This window comes from Lycorma delicatula, chromosome 7 (assembly GCF_047948215.1).
Source record: "Lycorma delicatula isolate Av1 chromosome 7, ASM4794821v1, whole genome shotgun sequence".
Lineage (NCBI taxonomy): Eukaryota > Metazoa > Arthropoda > Insecta > Hemiptera > Fulgoridae > Lycorma > Lycorma delicatula.
The window spans coordinates 78,685,974-78,709,643 of NC_134461.1; the positions used below are offsets into that span (position 1 = coordinate 78,685,974).

Consider the following 23,670-nt stretch of genomic DNA (forward strand, 5'->3'; position numbering starts at 1 on the left):
TGTATACCATATTGTTTTTTATTACGAGTATTTTGCTGAACGCATGTTAGTTATTGACAACAGTTGGATAACGCTATTTCCTATGGAATGGTGAGAAAGTAGGATGAACATTTAATGAGGGACGTACAAAATGTACGTGATGTGGTACGGAGTGGGCGACCTTCTGCCATTACTGTTGACTTGGTGCAGAGGTTAATGGAAAAGTCTGTAAGAATAGACTGTTTACGATTTCAACATTATGTAATGAATTTCCTTCGATTTTATAAGTGTTCTCAATGGAATTGTGTCGTTTGCTTAAATTATCGGAAATTGTGGTCACGCTGGGATTCAAAAATGATGATCAAATTGCACAGAAACAAACGTTTAGCAGTGCTTTGAATTTTCTCACGAGATAGAACAATGAAGGCGACTGTTTTTAAACAGTTATATTACTGGTGAGGAGACGTGGGTGTTTCAAATTACACTGGAATAAAAACAGTCCGTGGAATGGAATCGCTCAACATCTCCGTTGAAAGGAGATCACTGTTTCTTTGAATTTCAAGGAAATAATGTAGGCCCGAAATATTATGTGCAACTGTGTTTTGGGATAGATTGTTGCTTGTTGATTTTTTGCCTCGGGGTAAAACTTAAATGCCGAGACATATTGTGAGTCTGACTTGACTCTTTTGCCTTGAAAGGACAGACTTCCGATAAAGGTCTTTAATTTAATCCATACCTAAGACTCAGTCAAGGTTTTGATAAGTTCTTTTTTTGTAAGTTTCTTTAAAATTTATCGGTTGTTCTTTCGAGATTGCTGTACAAACCAAAAAATTTAAACAAGACAGATTGAATTCAAATTATTGACTTACTTTAGTTTTCTATGAAATGCATTGATACGAACAAAAGCTGACAACGAAGTCGTTATACTTTCTTGACATTGATTATTTATTCTTATCTAGTGCAAAAGTAAGTGATAAATGAAAACACCTATACCCCATTTTTTGAGTGATTACCATACTTTCCTTTTTACAGCATAGCTTTAGAGCTATGATGCTAGGAAAATAAAAGTTTAAATTAAATAATGTTTAAAATCGATAATAATTTATAGTCGATAGTAATAATTCAAAAATTCGTTTTTTTGGGAAGGGGGAATTAGGGGGCAAATAAGATAGGCATGTCATTGCATATATAGATATATAGGATCTATCTATCTATATATTGCATATATAGATAGATAGGTTGCATATTACATGGTGTCCCATGTAAAACGCAACCCAACCTTATATTGGTAGGTATTGAAATAATAAAAAGGCATGTGTAAATGTAAATGTAATTTTTATTATTACCATCTATTACCTTACATTTAGAGTAATTGTTGGAAGTGGCCGCCATCTTCTTGAATACAAGCTTCAATTCTTTTTACAGCGTTTCTTGCAACTTTTTTCAAAGTTTGTGGCTGGATATTTAATACAGCTTGTTCAATATTGACTTTCAATTGTCCAAGTGTTGGTGGTTTGTTGCTGTAGGCTTTTTCTTTGAGGTAACCCTATAGAAAAAAATCCGCCGCAGTCAAATCTGGAGATCTTGGTGGCCACAAGCCTCGACCGATAACACGATTACCAAAGAATTCCTCAACGAAATCAGAAGTTGAACCTGCGTAGTGCGATGTCGCACCGTCATGTTGTAGCCAGCAGTGTTTGTCTTCCTCTTCCAAGAGTGCGATGAACTGAAATAAAATATCCTGATATCGTTGTGCATTAATGGTGTACTCGAAAAAAATAGGACCGATTATTTTCTTCCGTGATATCGCGCACCACACGCCCAACTTCTGCGGGAGTAATTGTTTTTCGTGATAAACGTGGGGATTTTCAGCACTCCAAATTCTACTGTTTTGGCTGTTTACCTAGCCATCCAAATGAAACCTTGCTTCATCTGTGAAAAATAACGAATCCATAACATTAATTCCCTCACGCAGAAATCGACGGAACCTTGACAATATTGTAGCCGTTTTTCTTTGTCAGGCTCAAGAAGTCGATGAACCGTTTGAATGCGATAAGGTCGTAATTGTAATCGTTTGGTCGCCCGATGAACAGTTGATTTAGACAAATTAATTTCAGCAGACAAACGTCTGATCGATTTATTTGGCGAGGCGAGTAATCGGTCTTTGATTTCAGTGACTGTATCTGTATTCAACACTGACGCAGATTTTTTGTGTTCCTTGTTATTAACAGAACCGGTCTCTCTAAATTTTGCAACTAACCTTAATACTGATGTTTTGTTAGGAGCTGGTTTATCTGGGTACTTATGGCGAAACAAATCTTGCACTGCAACCACTGATTTCGTACTGAAGTACGACTCAACATAGAAAACACGTTTATCTAGCGAAAACACCATCTTGTCTCTAGCAATACACTGAACGTTATGATTGCATTGTTGTTACTATCGGTAGTGTTCTACTGCGTCGCCGCGATGTTCAGATGTTGGACGAGTTCATTTCAGTAACGAGTAGGTACTAAATCAAAGTAAGGTAAAGTCAAGTAAGCTTGACTTTTGAAATTTCATGGATGAGTAATTGATGCGTTGCGTTTATATGGAACACTCTGTATATATTTATTGAGCTTAATAAAAAGTGGATTATATTTGCAAAATTTTGAAAAGATTTACCCCAAAGGAACTATCTACCCCTCCTCCTGGAGGTATTGAGGCCAAACTGTTACCGAAATTGACCAATATACATTCCCTGTGCCAAAATTCATCAAAATCGGTTAATCCAGTGAAAAATTATAAAGCTTCAAACACGCCAACACACGTAAGTACGAAAATTACCTCCCCAATGTTTTTGTTTTTTTGGGGTCCCTAGGTCATGAAATGTCGAGAAATGAAAGAAAAAACCAGAACCCCATTTTTTACGTTATTACCATACTTTCCTTCTTGCAACTGTATTCTAGAGCTGTGATGCCAAGAAAGTAAAAAGAATTCTATAGAATCAACATGAAGATTTAATTTTTATATTACTATTTTTTTTTCCATAGATAATTTTTCATTTCGGGATTAAATTTCTTTAAAATGATAAGTTTAATTTCAGTATGACAGATTCAGAGCACTACTTTTGATAGAATCCCTTATTATTATTGATTTGTAACGGCTGGGTTTAGTAATATATATTTTTAAAATCACTTTTTACTAGATTTGAGACCGAGTCTTGCAGCATCACAGAACAGAGCAGTAATATCTAGTTAGCGAAGATCAGGTCTACTCGCCTTACCTGTGGGTTGTACCAATTACTCTCGTGACAGTGCTCTCTAGATTCTTTGTGGGAGGGGAGATTTCATTATAACCGATATTATTTGAAGCGTAGTGTTTCTAATTAATTACAGTAATAGTTCTAAAATTTGCGTCGTTATATACGAATATTTCTAAGCCAGTAGTCGTATCACTGTTATTTTATTTTTACTATTTTAATTAATCGATAATTATATATCGGGTATTACTTAATTGTTATAATATTCTTAAGAGTATAATACTTACATTATAAAGCATATGAAGGCTTTCAACGTTTTTTCGGTCGAGGTTAACGTATGACTATAATGGGTGTGCTTGTTTACGCAAACATTTATTATTCTTCAATGACAAATTTAAGATCAATAACCCCTTATGAACGGCCTTTCTTAAAAATTCGTATTATTTCTACTTTATCTACATATTAAGATATTAAATAGCCTCATTACCTTAATAAAGTAATCGATCTGATAATATCGACTTTGTGGTGTAACTAATTAAATATTAACGTGATTTTGTTTATTAACATTTCATTATAATAAACGAACATGTCTCTGAATTTTTTTTTCAAAAATATATTTCGTGTGTGCGCGTGACGTATTTGATTATTTTAGCGTGAAATCAAACAAAACTGTCGGAATAAACTAGATTATTTTAATTAAAGACCGTCGAATTATTTTAGTTTTGTAATCGTTGTTGATAAATGCTCATTTCTTGCTTCTTGAAATACAGTTAGCTAGAAACAATCAGTATGGATTTCCATTATCTAACCACAAACATTTTTTTTTAATGCTTTTCTGTTTCCGAATATTATGTATTTTATTTCTTTATTATTTAAAACGTATTGCATTTCAGTGGTTAGATTCACTGAACGATCCACCGGGTTGGTCTAGTGGTGAACGCGTCTTTACATATCAGCTGATTTCGAAGCCGAGAGTTCAAATCCTAGTAAAGGCAGACCTTAAATTTTCAACTTAAAAGGCCAAGGGAGTGAAGCTGTAGAGCAAGGTATCTCAGATTTAGCCTAATTAAGGTCCATTTTTCTTAGGCACATTTATTAACAATTAAGAAATAACAATAGAAAAAAAGATTTTTCCATATTGTATCCCCACCCCAAAAAAAATGTTGTAGTCTGATATGTTGTGACGTCGCAGGTATACTTTTATAGGGATTTGAATACTATATCGTGGATACCGGTGTTCTTTGGTGGTTGGGTTTCAATTAACTACACATCTCGGAAATGGTTAACCCGAGACTGTAAAAGACTACACTTCACTTACACTCATACGTACCATCCTCTGAAGTAATACCTTATGGTGATTCTCGGGAGTTAAACAAGGAAAAAAGATACACTGAACGACTTTTACTTTAAATTCATTGATAGGATATAAAATATATATATTTTTAATATGAATACTAATGTATTGATAAAATTAGTAAAGATACGAAGTATCACACTGCTCGTAAACGTTATTTAAACGCGTCATTTAAATGTTTATTTTTCAAAAATCACTATCCGATTATAGATGTGCTTCAATTATTTAAAACAATCTGGTCTTGAAAATTTCGAATAATTTTTATTGTAGGACTATATGAAAGGTTACGGTTTCCAGAGTAAAAAAAAGAAAGAATGCCGCACTGTAGTTTATACAACAAACTGTAGTTTTTACAACTATTTTAACAGTACAACTACTCAATTTTGTAGAAATGATAAATACTAATGAGTAATGGGATCCCTACCAAAATAGAAAAGACAGCAAGATGTTTTCAAAAATTCCATCAGAAAAAAATACGATAGGATAAATTAAACTAAAAAAAAAAAAAAAAAAAAAAAAAATATATATATATATATATATAAATAACAATATTGCTTATACTGTATGACAGTTTTATTTTAAATTTACGTAGATTATTATTGGTACGGAGTTTCTCTTTTTTGTGTAGATCACACTATTCAGAAACGTTGTCATTAATGCGCGCTAAGACTGCATAAGTAGTAGGAGAATTGTATTTTAGTGTTTTGTCACAACACCGAGAAAACGTAAATTCTGTATTTCAATTTGAAAATTTCTGTCTCAGTTTTGCATTTCTTCATAATCAAGGAAAATATTTAATATCGTACTGTAGTTTAAGAGAATTTTTAAGCTTATAAAGAAACCATTTTTCGACTTGATACGATCCAAAAATAACAAACCAATTATTGGTGTACTATTGGATAAATTCTTCACCCTTTTTTTCTACGCCTGTATTAAAACGTTTGAATTACGCGGCTGGAACATGCATTACAATGAGGATCGTTATGAAACATATTCATTATTTTACAGGTGTTCAACCGATCGAAAGCCTATTCTTTTCAATCACTCACCGATCAGGAGCGGGTATTATTTAATGTATTAGATGTTTTTTTGTTTTGATTTTAATCAGATTTAACAGTTAGCAAGCAGAGGCTAATTTGAAAGTACTTCAATAATAGGTAACAACGATTGATATTAAAGATAAGGCAGAACTTACGGCTAATAACCTATCGCCCCAGAAATGTATTGTTTCAGTATTTTGTGAAAAATTAAAAAATATATATATTCCGTAAACAATGTATTCTATCATTGATTTAAATCAATAATCTGATATTTTAACAGCCGTAGAAAAATACGGTATGCAACTCTATAACGGCCATTTGTGTACTCTTGCGAACTTTGCGACAGTCGTCAAGGTTCGTGTCGTAACTTACTTCGCACTCGTGCGTTGTTGGCAATCATTATAGGTTCGTCGCATAATGTACTGTTACTGTATCGCAATTTGCCGACTGCGGCAAAACCATTTAACCATTTATTAATGTTAATATTTTTATCATTTATTTATTTAAATATTATGTGTTATGTTATATCAATTTTTTATCGCATCTATAGCTACAATTAATTAATTATTATAAAGTATAAGTAAGTACTTTATGTACTTTATTTTGTTGAGGTCGTTTGTTTTTAACTATCCTGTCCATTTAGCCTGTTAAACGGACTTCTTAAACAGATGTTTCGTAAAGCAACCGTAATCATAATGGGATTACATTGCCCATTAAGGTCGGTTTTGTGTAAATTTCTTATGAATTATATCGGGTCGTTCGATGCCTGGATTACTTAAGTTGCTAGGTAACCAACAGAAACTGACAGATGTGTAGCGGTCGCTGTGAAAAGAAATATGCTTATCCTTTGTACTGTTATTGAATAGGTAAGGCAGTAAATGTATCCGATAGGGCTTGAATTTCCAATTTGAATTATTAGATACTAGATTTATATATATTATTTTAAAGATTTCTCTTTGTGATGTTACGTAAAAGAAAATTCATTCATATACATAGCAGTTAGCAGAAGTTGAAATTTAGCGCCTAGTGTAGTTGTTCTGATTTATTCTCAAGGTGTTTATTGTTTCTATGATTATTTAACAAATACATTAAAATTACTTGAAATAACTAATAATGTTGTTAATTAACTTATATAGGACTCCAGAGTACAGTGGTCCGCGAAATTCTGTCTGGTGGTGGCTGGGGTAGCTCGCCTTCGCGTCGGGCCTAGAGGTTAACATTCGATTATAAATCTGTTTCTGCGTTAAAATATTTTTTTATATTCTAGGAGAAAGTCACGTACAACAAACAATTTATAAGAGTACATATTCTGAGTGACTTAGAATATTGCCTGTACTCTGTATTTTCTATGAAAGTTTGAATATGAAATATGTATATTTAATGGTTGAATTTTTAGCTTCCCGTTTAGATAGTGCTATAGCAGAAGTGCAGAGCTAGGGGAACTATTGTAATCCGCCCAATTTGGGCAAATGCGGTTTTTACCGGATCTTGACGTTTTGTGACACCTAAGGAACTCAAAAAACCGGATGGAAATTTTCCGGATGTTAGTGTTCGTGTGTTCGGTGTTGGCCTCTAAATCACCTTTTTTTTTTTCTCCCTACTCTCCCCGACCGGATATCCAATTAAGTATACTCAGTCGGGGAGAGTGTCCTTTTACTCTCAAAGGAGGCGTCCCCCACCCGCCGGCTATACGTCCGGCACGGCAGGTTGGCCTCCCCGGTCTCGGATCTTTTGTTTTACATTGCCTGCCTCTAATCCCCCGCTTTAGAGCCAAGGTCCGGCTATGCCGTCCCCCAGCGCCTCAGCAGGGAACCGGGACTCGGTCTTTACGCCTTTGGCCTCTAATCGACAGCGCCGACCCCACCCGCAGGGACGACCCCGCCGACCGGGACTTGGTCTTTTATTTTAACCCAAACTCAAACTCCCCTGGAGTTCACCCCCTTCTCAGGTACCCGCACACCAAGGCGTACAGGCCCTCCATGGAGTGACTGTCCGCCCTACCCTACTGTTTATACTCCCATTCTTCTGTCTTCATCCTCTTTGGCCCGCAGGACCTCCCCGTCGAACCTGCGGAACCATTCCCAGTTCTCATTGTTGTACCCCAACCAGTTTATGAGATTTTCTGGTGTAAGACCATTAATTACTATTTGACCTCTTTTAACGGCCTATCTTGGACATATGAACAACGTATGTTCGGCATCGTCGTTCTCTGGACAATAGATGCACTGCGGGGTGGCTCTCTTCCCGATCCTAAATCCGATCCTAAATCACCTTATATCTCCCGAACTTCTGGATTCATTTTCGCCTAATTAAGGTCACATTTTTGTTAGACACATTTATTAACGATTAAGAAATAACAATAGAAAAAAAGACTTTTGCAAAATTGCACCCCCACAACAAAAAAATGTTGTCGTCTGATATGTTGTGACGTCGCAGGTGTACGGTAGAATTAAATAAATGAACAATATTTAAAGTGTAAAATAGTAACTCGGTCTGGCTAGGTCTCGAACTCGATCGCCTGGTTGACCAGGTACCTGGTGCGTTAAGCCTCGCGGCTACACGAGTCTGCCGACCGTACGAGCGAAATTTGTACTATATAAGTTGTGAGATTACATTAATTTAGTTAGTGCCTACCTCGCGAATTAAATACGGTAGGCGCGCGCGCTTTAGTTAGAATCACATGAATTAAATAAACGAAAAAATATAATTAAATAAAATTGTAAGTATTTTAGATTAAGTTGTGTGTAAGCCGTACATCTGGAACAACCTGCAGTTGTAGGACTTTCCCGGAACGTGGCTTTTGCCGCGGGACAGGAAAGTCCTACAACTGTGTTAGATGTTTTTTTTACTTCTAAAATCACATACTAATAAAAAAATAAACCATTTATTTATTCATTGATTAATGTATTCAATCTTTTATTCAAATTTTATGTTAAAAATATTTTTACTATAACTATAGTGTTGTTACGTAATAAAGAGTTCAGCTACTATTTTTCTTCTTTGATCTCCTGTTTGTTTATTTGTTGTACATTTTATATAATGTAAAATGGTTTATTCATGAATGGAATCGTCTTTTGATCCGTAAATTAGATTATCCGGGTTTTGAACCTCATCATTGTAATATATCTCCACCTTTACTTTAAATTATAGTTTATTTTTAATATAAATTTCTAAAGAAAAACATTTTAAAATTATACATTTATTTTAAACTTTGAGCCGAATTTCAATAAAGAATAATGTTAATATTTTTATAATTTATTTGTTATTTTAATATTATGTGCATGTTATAACAAGGTTTTGTCGCATTTACAGCTACAATTAAATAATTAATTAATTATTATAAAATGTAAATAAGTATTTTATCACGGATAATTTATTTTTGTATGCTCTTTTACGCAAGTGGAGGTAATTATTTCGTAGGAGTACGTATTAAACAAATAATGCAAATTAATTTATTAATTACAGTTGAAGGAATATGTTTTAAATAAAGGAAAATAAACAAATAATGCAAATTAATTTATTAATTACAGTTGAAGAAATATGTTTTAAATAAAGGAAAATACCTTGAATAGAGTTGTTTTAATTAGGTTGTCTCCGTTTTACAGTTCTGTTTGTTATAAACAACTCTAGGGATTTAATTCAGCGAGAATTAGATGATTATTTTGTTAAGGTTGTAAACTGATATTTTAGAAACCATGAATTTAATTAAAAATTATTTTAATTAATTTGCCTTCGTTAATTTTAATCTTTGAAGAGGCCTAAATGTGGTTTACCGTAGTTTTGTTTCCTGATTTGGATATTATAAACAATATCACCTAATATTTTAATTGATTATTTTATGGTGTTCAGTTTAACTCTCTTTTTATTGCTGGTAAATAATTTTTTATTTATTTTGAATGCTTAATTTTTTTCATTTAAGAAAGTTTTTCTTAGTGATTAAAATATTAATTTTATTTAGCGTTCGTGCAAGGTAAATAAATTAACGGTAGATCATTCATTTAAATCATTTGATGTTAACGTTTTAGCAGTTTGACATCGAGAATGATAACTGGTCGTTAATATCCTTAACTCCCAGCAAACCTGGGAGTTCAGAATACCGGTTATTTGGTGGTTGGGTTTCAATTAACCACACATCCCAGGAACGGTTGATCTGAGACTGTACAAGACTACATTTCATTTACATTCATACATATCATCGTTATTCTTCCTCTGAAGTAATACCTTACGGTTGTTCCGTAGGCTAAACAGAAAAAAAAGAAAAAGAAAACCTAGGAGGAGCTGTGATACTGGAATTAAAGGAAAAAATAATGTAAAATATTGCCAGTAGTGTTATTCTGGTATTGACAAAATAAAACTGAGACAAACAAATGATGTATGATTTAATTAATTAAATATTTAAAACTTAGGATTCTTAAACCGTAAAGGTTTTTTAACATTTTTGTTTTCAGATTCAGTTTTAATAATTGAATAGCTTGATAAATTTTTGTTTTCGTTTTTATGTTGCGTGATAATAATCAAATTCTTTTACAGGTGTTTATTTTATTGCTGCAAAACAGTATATTGTTTATACTAAACTGATTTGATAGAGAGATGAGTAATGTAAGTCCGCTGCTTTTTCCCATATTTCTTTAATATTCATTGTAAGAAATAATTAACAGTGGTCTAGAAAATAGAATAAGACGATCAACATTGGAGTAAGGAAAATAAATTATAAAAGGTTTGCACGAACACATGAAATATTTAGGAGATAAACCATACGATAAGCAATGATTAATACGAGGGTCGTCCAGAAAGTAAAAACGTTTTTGTTTTAAAACAAATTTATTGTATTTATTTTTAATATGTCCATCATAATGTACATTTTTTTAACCACTTTTTCATATAATCACCTCCTAAGTTTAAGCATCTGTCATATCGTGGCACTAGTTTTTGTATGCAGTTGTCAAATAAGTTTGCCGCAAGGTCACTAGGCCTCACACGAACATGTGACTTGACGTCGTTGTTACTTTCATAGCGGTTCTCGCCGGAAAACTCGTTCAATTTAGTAAACAGGCGAAAATCGTCTGGGACAAGATCTAGACTCTACAGCGGATGATCAAAAACATCCCATGCGAAATCTTTGAAAGTTCACAAGTTTTCTTTGGGGGAATGTGGACGTGCATTGTCATGAGGCAAATACACTTCACGAGTCGAAAGACCATTCATTACATTGTTACCATATACGGTAGTAATCTGACGATGAATTTCCACAGTACGAACACCTTGTGCATTCAAAAAACGTATAACCAAACGTACCCCACAGTCGGCAGGGATTTTCAATTTTTTTATTCATTATAAACACTCTAAATCACTTTGTGTCACAGTACAGCTACGAAGTTTAGTACAGCACTAGCAGAATAACATCTGAGACCAGCTGGTCTTGACCCATTGTTGTGAATGAAGCTGCGCGCATGCGATGCGCAATCCGTTCTTACTTTCTGAATGACCTACGTACACTGCAGCCGAATAAGGTATGATAATGATTATTAGGAAAATGAAAATAACAAGATTTAAAGAAAATAAAAATTGAATGTTTATGAAAGAAGAAATAATTTAACGAATGAAACAGTAATAATGTAAGGAAGTACGTCCAATAGAAGATTACAAAAATGAAAAGGAAATAAACTAAATTAGCAGGAACTAAATAAAACCATTTAATAAATAGAATCGTTTTTTATCTATTGAGATGTGGTTAAACGTGAAGCGTCTTTTGAAGTATTGTGGTTATTATCTACTTTAGTAGAGATTTTAAAATGGGGATAAAAAAAGGAACAAAAAAAGACTGGAGGTATTTAAAATGCTAATTAAAACATTTTAAATAAGGAGATAGAAAAATTAAGAAGTAATAAGGCGAATGAATTTGATCTGATAAAAAAAAAGTTATGACTTTCTTGTTCGCCTTCTACACATATACACATATATACATTGTATTAAAGTACATAAAATTTTATTTCACTAATAACTTCTGATTTTTTTCATTTTTTTTTTTTTGTTGTTATTGAATTATTGTAAGTTTTTTTTTATAATCATAGGTTAATATTATTAATAAATCTTATATTTAAATAAAAAAAAGGAAATGAAGTCGAATTCGAATCGATGTGCCTTCCCGTTGTAAGATCCAATTATTTCATTAACTACAATTTTATTTGGCTATAACTCTGGAATCAATGAATAAGTATCACTTATGATATATCATTGAAAAGCTGTCAATGAGGAGGGTTTATTACTGCAGTTAAGAAAAAGTCCAAAATCCAAATTTTTGACACTTGGTCCAGTCGATTGCAATCAAACGGGGAGGTGCACCACTGGATGTTACAACAGTCTTAAATCCAAAATTTCAACATCTTACGGCTAATCGTTTTTTAATTATGCGAAATGCATACGTATCGAAAAATACGTACGTACGAAACCAGTCAAAATGGATTCAGGGTTGGTAAAAATGGATATTTCTATTGAAATCTGATAACCGACATTTTTCGCTATCACAATACTTCCTTTACTTTGTACTAAGTAAAACTGTAGAACAGAAAAGTTAACTGGTTAGTCATAACATGTAAAGATTGTGTTGATTAAAACAGTGCTCAAGGTAGAAGGTGCGAAGAAGGCAAGACGAAAATTATGAAGACAATTTAGTAAGCAAAGAAAGGAGAGCTGTCAGGAGTTCAAAAGTTGAACATGAAATAGAGAGTACAGAGATGGGTATGGTGCAGCAAAGAATCTGCTTCAGGGCAGCTGATGACGCCATTTTATACGTTGACTTTAGGTTATTTCTCCAGAACCAGAGTTCGAGGCTGTTTTTTTTCAAAGCCAAAAATAGTTTTTTCAAATGAGTCCATTTGTTAGCAGTTAAGTTTCATAAGAAATACAGTTTAATTTTCGTCAATGCATAATGAGGGTAAAAGGCATGCCTTTTACCATTATGCCATTATGCCTTTTACCCATTATGCAATGGGTAAAAGGCATATCTTTTACCCATCGATGGATGAAGGTTATCTTTTAATGTGAATCCTAATCAACAATAATGAAATGTACTATGCCAAGAGTTATGGGTCATTATAGATTATTTCTTCTTTAAAAACATACATTGCTGAATAATTATCTAAGATGAAGCTGTTTAACACTGATAGGTTTTTCAAATCTATTTTTTCATGACTAGTTAATCGATTTCTTTGGTATATTCTTTTCTTTGTCGGCTGATATACATATATAATATGTAGGTTTAATAGGTAGATTTCATTAGAAAGCTACGTATTGTGATGGGTACCATTATTCGACTTTTGGAAAATTACGACATATCTTCGGGTTTCACAAAAACAATGTAACCGACCATCTGTAGGATATTTCGGTTTCTCAGTTCCAACATTGCTACGAAGGGTGGGAAAACCGTTTGAAGCGTAGCGTGGCTTCCCAAGGGAACTGTTTTGAAGGTGAGTCCATGTATAATTGGATTGTAAATAAAAACGTTTTTGTGATTACTTTATTTACAGACGTCGTGCATATATATATATATATATATATATATATATATTTCACTTTCTTGTGGATACGATAATTGCCATAATTTTGAGTCAATCACTTTCAAATTGATACGTAAAATATAACGACCCAAAATCTCGGTCGAGTTCATAAACGGCCAAAATCGGACCATGCGGGTGGAAATAAGGGTTTAATAATAGGTTTTCGTAAAACCAAAATACCGCTATAACCTTTTTAAGTAAAATATCGAATTCGTTTAAAGTTCCTACTATTCTTTGAATAAGGGCCTAAAACCTATCTAAGTAAAGTTTTTAATGTCATCAACCATTGGCCCAGGGGGTGGAAAAAAGGGGTTTTGAAAACAAAAAATAATAATTTCTCCCTTAGTAGCACAGTATCGAATCGGTTTAAAGTGGTCGTTACTCCTCTAAACATTACCTAAAACGTTTTTCTGAAACAATTTTTGATATGACAGACCCTTAAAGCAAGGGATTACCAAAATATTGTTGGAATTGTAAGAAGGTGGGGCTTGTATGCTAAACATCTAAAACTTTTTTTCACATGCTACCATTGTCGTATTGAGTAAATTTGAAGATTTTTTTAACTTTAAGGTGGAAATCTTTTTTATCCCCTTCTAAGCACCGGTGAAATCTACTTCCGTGAAATCCCTTCTGGCGTGCCGGAAGAGATTTTTATATTGATAAACGAAAACAAAAAGAACTATTTTCCTAATTTCATGTTGTGGATAAGAAGTTAACGCTTGATTGAAAATAAATATTTTACTAAGAAATAAAGTATTAGACGTCGCGATTCAAAATTTACGCTAAACTTCGTTCTTGTCTAGAAAAGTGGAAAGTTTTTAGTTAAAACTTTGTCTTAAGACGTAAAAGTTCTCTTGCCAAATATTTATTTATTTTACTCTTTGTGATGTAATTATTATTACAGTTTAGTAATATTTAATAACGCTGTAGTATATTTTATATACCGCTGACTAAAAGATAATGTTATATGATTTAAAATCAATAGCTTGTCATAGATGTGTCTTATGTATATTCAATGAATAATTCCATTTTCTTATGGAGTTAATTTAGAATGGAATGTAAAAAATTTATTTAGAAAAAACATTTTTTTTCTAAAATTTTAATTTCTTTTATTCATATCTAAAAACTGTCGTAATGAAATGGAAATTTATTCACTCATATTATTTGTGTTAACGGCGTATAAAAACTGGAATAATTTCATACATAGAAATCAACATCCGTAATATGTCTGGTTAATTAACTGATTTCTTAACGGTTGGTGAAAAAAATGAGGTATTTGGATTTGGACATTTTTTTTTTTATAAATGTAATAAGATCAAAATAACATTCTCTTATTAATAAAGCACTAAAGCGGTTAGGAAATGGTCACATCAACAAGAGAAATAGCCAAATTATCCCATTATTTTTCTTCAAAACTTTATAAAATTTTTACACCTATTAATTATATCATATTTAAAGTTGAGTTTTTAGGGATAATTTTGTCCACTGGATGTGGAATGTTTAGATGTGTGCTGGAATTTTAGATGGATTGTTAGTGTGTATAATTGGGGGATGCCCTCACCGATTCATAATTAACCTTTCCATTATTCGAATAACTAGAAAAGTGAAATTTTTCAGTTATGAAATTTTTAGAGAAATTAAATTCTTTTTTTTATGAACTACCCTAAAATTAAAAATAGATGCCCAGATTGGAAGTGGTTGTGATTTGAAAACTATCAAGGATTTGCCTTAAGTAGTAATTCATATTAATAAGAAGGAATTTTTTCTCTATCTCACTTGTAAGAAGGGTTTTAAGTAGATGCAAATCATTTTTTCATACCCATCATGACTCGTTCCATTTGCATCGCTGAAATGCGTCGAAAAGTAAGATTTATTTCAACAATATTTAGTGTAATATTTACTTCAACTTGGAATTTTCCTTAAATCCACTTTTAAGAGGGCTAAAAAAATAACACTGTACACTTTTAAACACTTCAGTATATCTTCTGAAAGTTTTGTGATTGAAACTTACAATTCAGTTCAGATAACGTTTAAAAAAAATATTCATATCGTTAGGTTTTCCATTTAAATCAATATTAAAAGGTTGAGGCTGGATTAAGGGTTTCATAGATTTCGTATATTTTATGATCAAATCGTAATGGCCTCTAGAATTTAACTTAAAATATATATATATATATATATACTAGCAGACCCGGTAATGCTTCGCTGTTGCTATATGTAATTATTTATATATATATATATATATATATATGGAGGGAGAGAGAGAAATGAACGATTGAAAATTTTATAAAAAAATTAAAAAACTGAACTTCACAAAAGTTTTACCTTTCACTTATTCTCCTTCCCCTTTTCCCTTTCCAACATCTCCCTTTCACCCTTCTCCCTCACCCCTCGCCCACTTTATTTTTTATCCTTTCCCGTTTTCCCCTTTTCTCTTTCCCCCTTTTCCCCGTTTTCTATTTTTCCCGCGTGTAAATAGGTCCATTACCACTAGTTTTTTGGTCTTTAGCGGACGCACATACGAACATGCCTTATATATATATGTATTTAGAATAAAAAAGTCTGTATATTTGCTTGTTTGTTTCGTAAATATCTCGAAAACGGCCTCACTTAGCGGGTATAGTTATTGCAAAAATATTTCTTTTCACGTAACTAATATTCATATTCTGAATATGAACCAAATCAGTCCATAAATATAATTTTTTTAAATATTTCAACCCCAGCGCCATCTAGCGGGTTCATTTTTTACAGAAATAATTCTTTCCATGTAAGTAACATGTAATCTGAGTATTAGGCAAATCGGACCATAAACACAATTTTTCGAAATATCTCGACGCCAGCGCCACCTAGCGGATCCAAACTAATTCAGAAACCTTCCCTGTCATGCGTCCAACCATTCCCCAAAGTTTAATCGCTATCGGATGAACGGTTTAGGAAGGCATAAGAGACATACAGACAGACAAACATTAATTTATATATATATATATATATATATATATATATAAGAAAAAGTCGGCTTCCCTTTTAACCATCCTTAAAAGGATGAAACAGGTTAAATATAGAATTTTATTCCCGCTAAAATTTGTTAGCAATGAATAGAAATTAAAAGTTCGGCACAAATTATTAGGTTCTAAACACAACCTGAGAATTGAGAATTTAAGCATTTGGAATTATCGTTTAAATTGTAATTTAGGTAAGTGAAACTGAATAAAAGGGATTTTGTGTTTTCACTTTATATTCTCAAAAACCTCAAGCATTTATAAATTAAAAATTACGTAATATTGAATTACTAAATCCGAATACGTAAATAGGAAAGCCCTTAATGACTCAAGCTGAGCGAGTCAAACTGTCTAATGAGGTGCATTTGACGTTAAATCATTAACGAACGAGCGTTTCAATATTTGGATGCTTAGTTCTGTTAACATAGTAGGGCTTAAAGGGGTTATTCAATTTCTCATCTCTACTACACTACATACAATTGGGTAGCTGAAGGGATTTTGGGCCAGTAGAAATGGTTAGCAAGACAGTCATTCCGGTGGCTGCTATTAAGCAAGGACTTTGAAGGCTGAAGGCTTGAATATTTTTTGGATACCGTTAAAAATCATTTGATACGACTCGTAATCTTTGTTCGTTAATTTAATTATTATAAATGAAATTTTATTGCAAATCAGATCGCGTTCGATACACATTTTTTGATTAATTAATTCACATAATAATAAAAATAATGAATGAAGTTGCTGATTTTTAGTTATTTTAATGTGATGATCTTTTTATTTAAAATTTTAGAAAAAATTTAGGCAATTGTGAGTTGAACATCCTCAACCTTAATCTTTTTCAAATTAAAGTATGTTGAAAAGTATATTATATAATTAATAAAAATACAAGTTTCAAAAGTCGTAAGAGTGTATAAAAATTATATACAATAAGTTATACGTATAGGTGATTTTATTTTTATATACGCAAACAATTGGATTTCAGTAGTGGTTAACAACGCTACTGTCATTACAGATTCTGAGGAAGAATAATGAGGTAATTTTATTCTTCCGACTTTTGAAACTTGTATTTTTATTAATTATGTAACATATTTTTCAACGCATTACAGTTTGAAAAAGATTAAGGTGGAGGACGTTCAGGCTCGCAGTTACCGAAATTTATTATCTGATCACGTTAGTTTTTTACGTAATTTATATTCTAAGATTTATTATTATAACGAAAAGAAGTAAATCGAATATAATTCAGATTTTTAAATTAAATAATATCTAATTAAATTTAATACAAAAATGTATCAGGACTTTAACAAACAGATAATTTATTTACTCGGAATAAAACTTTTCTAAAGAATTAATTTAATAGCTTGTAAAATCAAGTTTCAATTTTTATGTTTTATTTTTTACTTTATTGTTACTTGATGTAATGTTCTTTCAAATCGATTTTTCGATCTCTGCCCACTTTACGTAGAAAACTTGATATGTCTACATATTAACGTTTTAGCCGAATATTTTAAAATGTCATTTTTATTTTATTATTAACATAATACTTTTTTAAATTTGTTTAGTTGCACCTAAAAAAAAATTCTATAATTTTTTAGTACTGGCTGGATAGCAGTAAGTATTTTAACGATTTTTAAAACTAGTCATATTCGCGATTTCGACTTTATTTGGCTTACTTCCTTTTATTTATTTATTTTTCTGATAAAAATTGGGAAGTTCTGGAGTTCAGAGATGTAAATTTTAATTAAATGAGTATTATTGTAAATACTTGATACGACTTTTCTTGTATTAACATTTTGATAATTTGTTACAGTTTCTATTTTTAGTGGTTAAACATACTTCAACCAAACTTACTAGGATTGGTTTTTGAAATTTACTCTCAAGCAAATAACTTCCGGAAAAACTGTACGTGTAAGGTAGTTATAAAAAAATTATATTTTACGGTAAAATAAATAATTTCAGGAAATGAATCACTTTTATTTGAGAGTCAAATGGGGGTGATTTGGGTCTTAAATTGTCAATTTTGAAATTATGGAAAATAGCGGTCCCGGGTCTGAACCAGTTGCGGTCTACACAAAGGTCGTATTCGTTGCCATATTTTAGACGTTATATTAAAACGTCGATGAGTTGGAAACATTACTTCATAATAATCGTAAAACATCGAGGTAGTAGTACTAAATTTATTTTGTAATCCCTTTTCTGTTTCTGCGTAATCCTTTTTTACTAAAATTTCTTTACAAATATCCTAAAGAAAACGAGAAGATTCCACTTCATTTTTTTATTTTTTTATTATAAGATTCGACACTTCATCTGTTCAAATAAGCTCTAAAAATATGTCTTAATGAAGAGCATATTTTTTCTTCAGAGTTATCGCTCATTTTAAATATTTGAAAGAATGATTTTTCCCGTTCCATATTTCTATTTTTTAGCTGTTACATTCATAAATACTCTTGAAAGTTTAAAAGCAGAAAAAAATTATTTTTTATTGATTAAAAATATATGAAATTATTTAAAAAAGAACATTTTTACACTGTTAAAATAGACAGATACAAAGACGATGCTGTTCTATAACATATATTTAACAGTGTGTAACGGCAGTTATTTGTATCAACTTTGTCCACTTTAATAAGTTGGCTCTGAAAAGAGCCGTTTAATCTGTGAGTTCCCGGATTTGACAACATCGACGTCTGAACGGGAATTTAAATCTCGGAGTAGTGAATGTCTGAACAAGGTAGTCAGTCAGCTTCAGCAATAAAAAGGTTTTGAAAACCGCTTTGCCCGCTAAAGCGGTCGTAATCAGTAGGCAGATATAGCGTTCGGCTGAGGTTGAAGTCGACCTTACATCGAGCGACATCTTCTTCAGACTTGGTCTTTGACCAAGCTGTGCTTTTTAATCGCTGCTAGACTGCAATGGTGGGGAACTTCTGATTGGGTTACTCCGCCCGCGTTTTTTGTCAGAATAATCTGACCTGATTGGTGGTAATAGAAGTGACAGGTTATCATGGCACGAACCGTGCACACCATTTGTCAAAGTAACGTCTCTCAATTGGATGCTTCTCATCTGATAATAGCGTAATAAATTAAACTTGGCAGCCGTAACAGTATAAACATACGACTGAAAATAATTATTCCATTTTCGAAATAGTTTGCGATCCTGAAGAAGGCAGTTTACTTGCCTTACACATTATCATTGAGCTGTTCTCAGTCGCATAGATGTCAATCACAGTGATTAATTTTAGACGGATTATTCAAAGATCTTTAACGGACGGAATGGTGAGCGGGGGAGAGACAGCGAAAGGTACAACACCCTGATTTGTCGCTAACAAAATCGTAAATAAATTTTTCGATTTTTGCATTTTATTCAGAGTTAAAACAAATTAAATTATCTCGGTTTGTATATACCGGCTTTTCACATAAGAACGTTGGAATTGGTTTCAACGAAAGCTATTGAATGTACCTTCAAGGAAATAGTGATTGAAATCTTGAATACTCTTCAATTAAAAACAATTATGAAGACTTCCCGCTTCAAAAATGTTTTTAATCATTTACTCGCTGAAATTATAAATTACAAAAAATAAATCAGAAATTCAAACAAAATTTGTGACAGTTTTTTGGAAAACTTTTTTTCTGCTTAATGATTCCACACATAAGCTTGAAACTTGTCCTTGGGAATATGGAAATATAATTTGTAGAGTATGAAAAATGCTATGCCTGACAGGGAATCGAACCCTGGGCCAATGTTATAGTTAAAGAGAACGAAAAAAGATAATTGAATTACAAAATGTTTAAAAAGTAAAATTAAATAGCAACTAGCTAATAAATTTATTAAGATTTTTAAAAATATTTTCTAGTAATTTATTTCGTAGTAGAAAAATAAAACAACAAAAAAACGGGTCAGTATTTAAAATTAAATCATTTACTAACCGCAACTTTATAATAAAATAGAATTAGAATAATGAAATGTTGTTGCCGAAGATAAATTAGATTCATTCGAGGTCGAATCGGAGAGAATTCAATTTAAAAAGTCAGTAACATTTCAAATTCAATAATATTATTCAACATAAAAAAATAAAATAAAATTCTTAACGCTTCGTCTTGTTTCAATGGTTGTGAACATTATAAATCACTCGTTAGAAAATCTAACTGGGATATTTCTTATTTGTAATAAACTTAAGAAATCTATTTAGTAACTTTTCATTACGTAATACAGTAGAACGATGATAAAGATTACAAACTCCAGAAACAAATCAAGTCTATTTTTAACTAGGTACAGTGTAATACAAGAAGTAATTCTGTTATAAAAGGAGACGCTAAGACAAAATATAAAATCTAGGAATTATACAGGGTTTATGAAGGTAGATTACGTGATCTTGAATTCTTGAAATTAATATAAGTTATACCAAATCCTTTAATTAAACTTTTAACAAATTCAGTTGCTCGATCAACAATGTAAAAAGACATAGCTAGAATTAAATGCCTCCGAGTGTAGGACATTACTTTCATTTTATTATGATTCAACTTTAAATCATTTTGAAGATAGCATGCGAGTATTCTAGTTCATTCTATAATAATATTAATTCGACGAATGGTCAATTATTTTATAAAGGCTGTTTGCAAGTAGTAGATATTTGGAATAAATTATTCCATTCGGCAAGTCATTAATCGTTATTAAAAACAGCGAAGGTCCCGAACTCTAACTGAGGAGCACCAGAGAGGCAAATAAACATTTCTGAGTTAAAATTTTTAAATGTTACATACTGAAAACGCTCTTAAAGGTAAGTAAAGAAAAAAAAAACATGACTAATTTTCTAAAAGATTCATTTGTAAAATGTTGTTTTAGCTCATATAATAATTTAAGCGATCAAAAGCTTTGCAGAAATCCGAATACAATGCGCCGACTCTGGAAACACAATCCGATTGTGCCGAAAAAACCTGACTAAATCGTTTCGGATTTGTGACGTCAAATTTATTACGAGATTAGAAGGGAAGAATATAATCTGTTCGTAATATTTCATATCTTTCTCTCTAATAAGCGAAACTATTATGGCTACCGTTTAATTGTAGTGTAGGGATCAGGATGATTAACGCTTAGCGGCAAATTGCAGTCTGATTTGCGAGTTGTGCATTTATTTTTCCCTTCCACATTTCCGCAACGGGTTTGTTCGTCTCTTTTGCATCACTCATCAGATTCGACGCAAAAAATTATCTACTTCTAAAATAGTTAATTTTCGGATTATTTAACTCGTTATTAATTTGGAATTATTCTCTTTGAGTTCATAAAAAGCTTTTCTTTTTCTGATTAAACTCTTAGAACAGATGATCTACTTTTATTTAAGTAATTTAAAATAAACTAATGATGAAATATAAACCCCCTATTATTGTATTATTACTCCTATTACTGTATCTAAATATGGTATAAATCTGGCTACTTACGTTCTTTTCCGGCATATCCAAACAGCTGAATACGGCTGATTGATGACATATAATTATCTCCGATTTTACTTCCAGGCGTAGTATCCAGTCTTTCAATTTCGAGATAAGGATCATTTTGTACAGTTCTTAGGATACGTGCAAGAAAATCGCTATCCCGTTCTAATGCTGTCACCAGTGGAGTTTCCAACATTTCCTTTTTTGTTATAGTAACACCATCTGGAAAATTATTAGATAATTAACACATTTTTCGGTAATATTAAGAACAAGAGATAAATATTAAAAAATACGACTGCCAAAAAAAGATTGCTCTTTAATATAGGGTAATTAAAGAGCGTGCGGGTGACAGTCGGTTCATCCGTTGAAATGCTACGGTGGAACAAAGATAGATATATACTCCCTAAATACATTACACTCTTTTTTGGGCAATCGTGTAAAAACACTTTCTTTCTTTTTCTGTTTAGCCTCCGGAACACCGTAAGGTATTACTTCAGAGAATGAATGAGGATGATATATATGAATGTAATAAATCAAGTATAGTCTTGTACTCTCCCAGGTCGACAATTCCTGAGATGTGTTGTTCATTGAACCCACACTATAGGTGTTACCTCTATTGAGCTTCTGATCAAGCAGAAAGATATCCCGGGACGTCGGCGACTTTGGCACGTGATATGATTTGTATCATCTGGCAAGAACGGTGGCAGGCCAATGAAAAGGCTGTCTGGACAAGGGTCTTGGTATCGGACCTGCGAGCACGGTGCTCGAGAAAGGGTGGTGACCTTAATTTCTATACCAGACAGATGTTCACGGGGCATGGTAACTTTGGCGGTTACCTCCATCGTAGGTAGGCGCGAATTCCTTACTTACATATACTGTGCGAACGCGATTCCGTCGAACATACGCTGTTCAAGTGCCCTGAACGGGAAGAACGGCGGGCTCGCGCCGAGGTCGCTAACCTGACACCAGCGACTCTATTGTCATATATAGCAACTACTCCAGTTCGGAGTGCGTTCAGCAGTTACTCGGGGTCTGCCCTACGGACTGAAAATACTGAGGAGCGGAGGAGAGGTTTTTAAACAACGGCGTTGGACAGTCTCAGCTGCGAGGGCCAGCATGTCTTGGTATGTTGGTTTCGAAGAACAGCCGGGGGAGTTAAGATCATAGTTCCGGTGGGGTACTCTGAGTATTTCTCATTTGAGGCAAAGGCATTTCAAGACCATAGTCCCGGTGGGGAATTTCCTTCGGGGTTTTCCCACTTCAAGCAAGACAGAATTAAGACCGAGACCCGGCTTCTGGGGTAGGGACTACGTTTAGCATAGCTTTATCTGACACCCTGCATCAGAGGCTTAAGGCAGGCATAAATAGAAGATCAGACCGGCGGTCTGACCTGTCATGCTGGATATAAACCCGGTAGACGGGGAGGCCCATTAGAGTATTGGACTTTCCGCTGGGATGAATTTTACTTAATTGTGGGTCCGGCTCTGGGAAGAGGGAATAAAAATAAAAAATATAAAAAAAGCACCGACGAACACCACTATCCACGATCTAGTGGTGTGAAATTCGTATAAAAGTAACTGCCTTTACTAGGATCTGAGCCTTAGAACGTATAAAAACACTAGTAAGACAAAACTTCACACTCGTGAGATCTTCGAATCGTTCAGAATGAAGCATTGAGATGCGAGTTATTCAACAACTCGTTCATCTGATAGACTTTTAAAATTTTTTATTTATATATATATATATATATATACATATTTATTTATACAGCCTATGACAGTTCCGATAACGTAAGGATTCCAACGCGGGGTCATGCGTCTAAATCGGTTCAGCCGTTTATTAGCTGTTCGGTATATCGTACAGGTATTGATAAAGCGCCAAATTCTAACTCCAGAAGAAAAGATACGACCGATTGGCTGGGGAAAACCCATATTCCGTATAGTTCAAAAATGCAGAAACCACAGTTATATGAATTGGTAAAGTTACATAAAACTAAAGTACAAAAGTATCACTTGGATGAACATTTGAAAAGACATGGACATCATATACCACCGTACCATCTTGATTTGAATCAGATCGAGAT

At 32.8% G+C, this 23,670-nt stretch overlaps 1 protein-coding gene and 1 long non-coding RNA gene across 7 annotated transcripts in view; one reads left to right on the top strand and one right to left on the bottom strand.

Annotated features, from left to right (window-relative positions):
- Positions 1–23,670, bottom strand: part of LOC142328467 (uncharacterized) — a 266,368-nt gene that overhangs the window by 30,040 nt on the left and 212,658 nt on the right. For all 6 annotated transcript variants that reach the window (XM_075372271.1, XM_075372275.1, XM_075372270.1 and 3 more), the window contains exon 2: positions 21,594–21,809. In XM_075372271.1, coding sequence (XP_075228386.1) covers positions 21,594–21,809 — 216 coding nt within the window. The remainder of the gene's footprint in view (positions 1–21,593; positions 21,810–23,670) is intronic.
- LOC142328469 (uncharacterized) overlaps positions 1–23,670 on the top strand; it is a 283,425-nt gene that overhangs the window by 18,630 nt on the left and 241,125 nt on the right. The window lies entirely within an intron of this gene.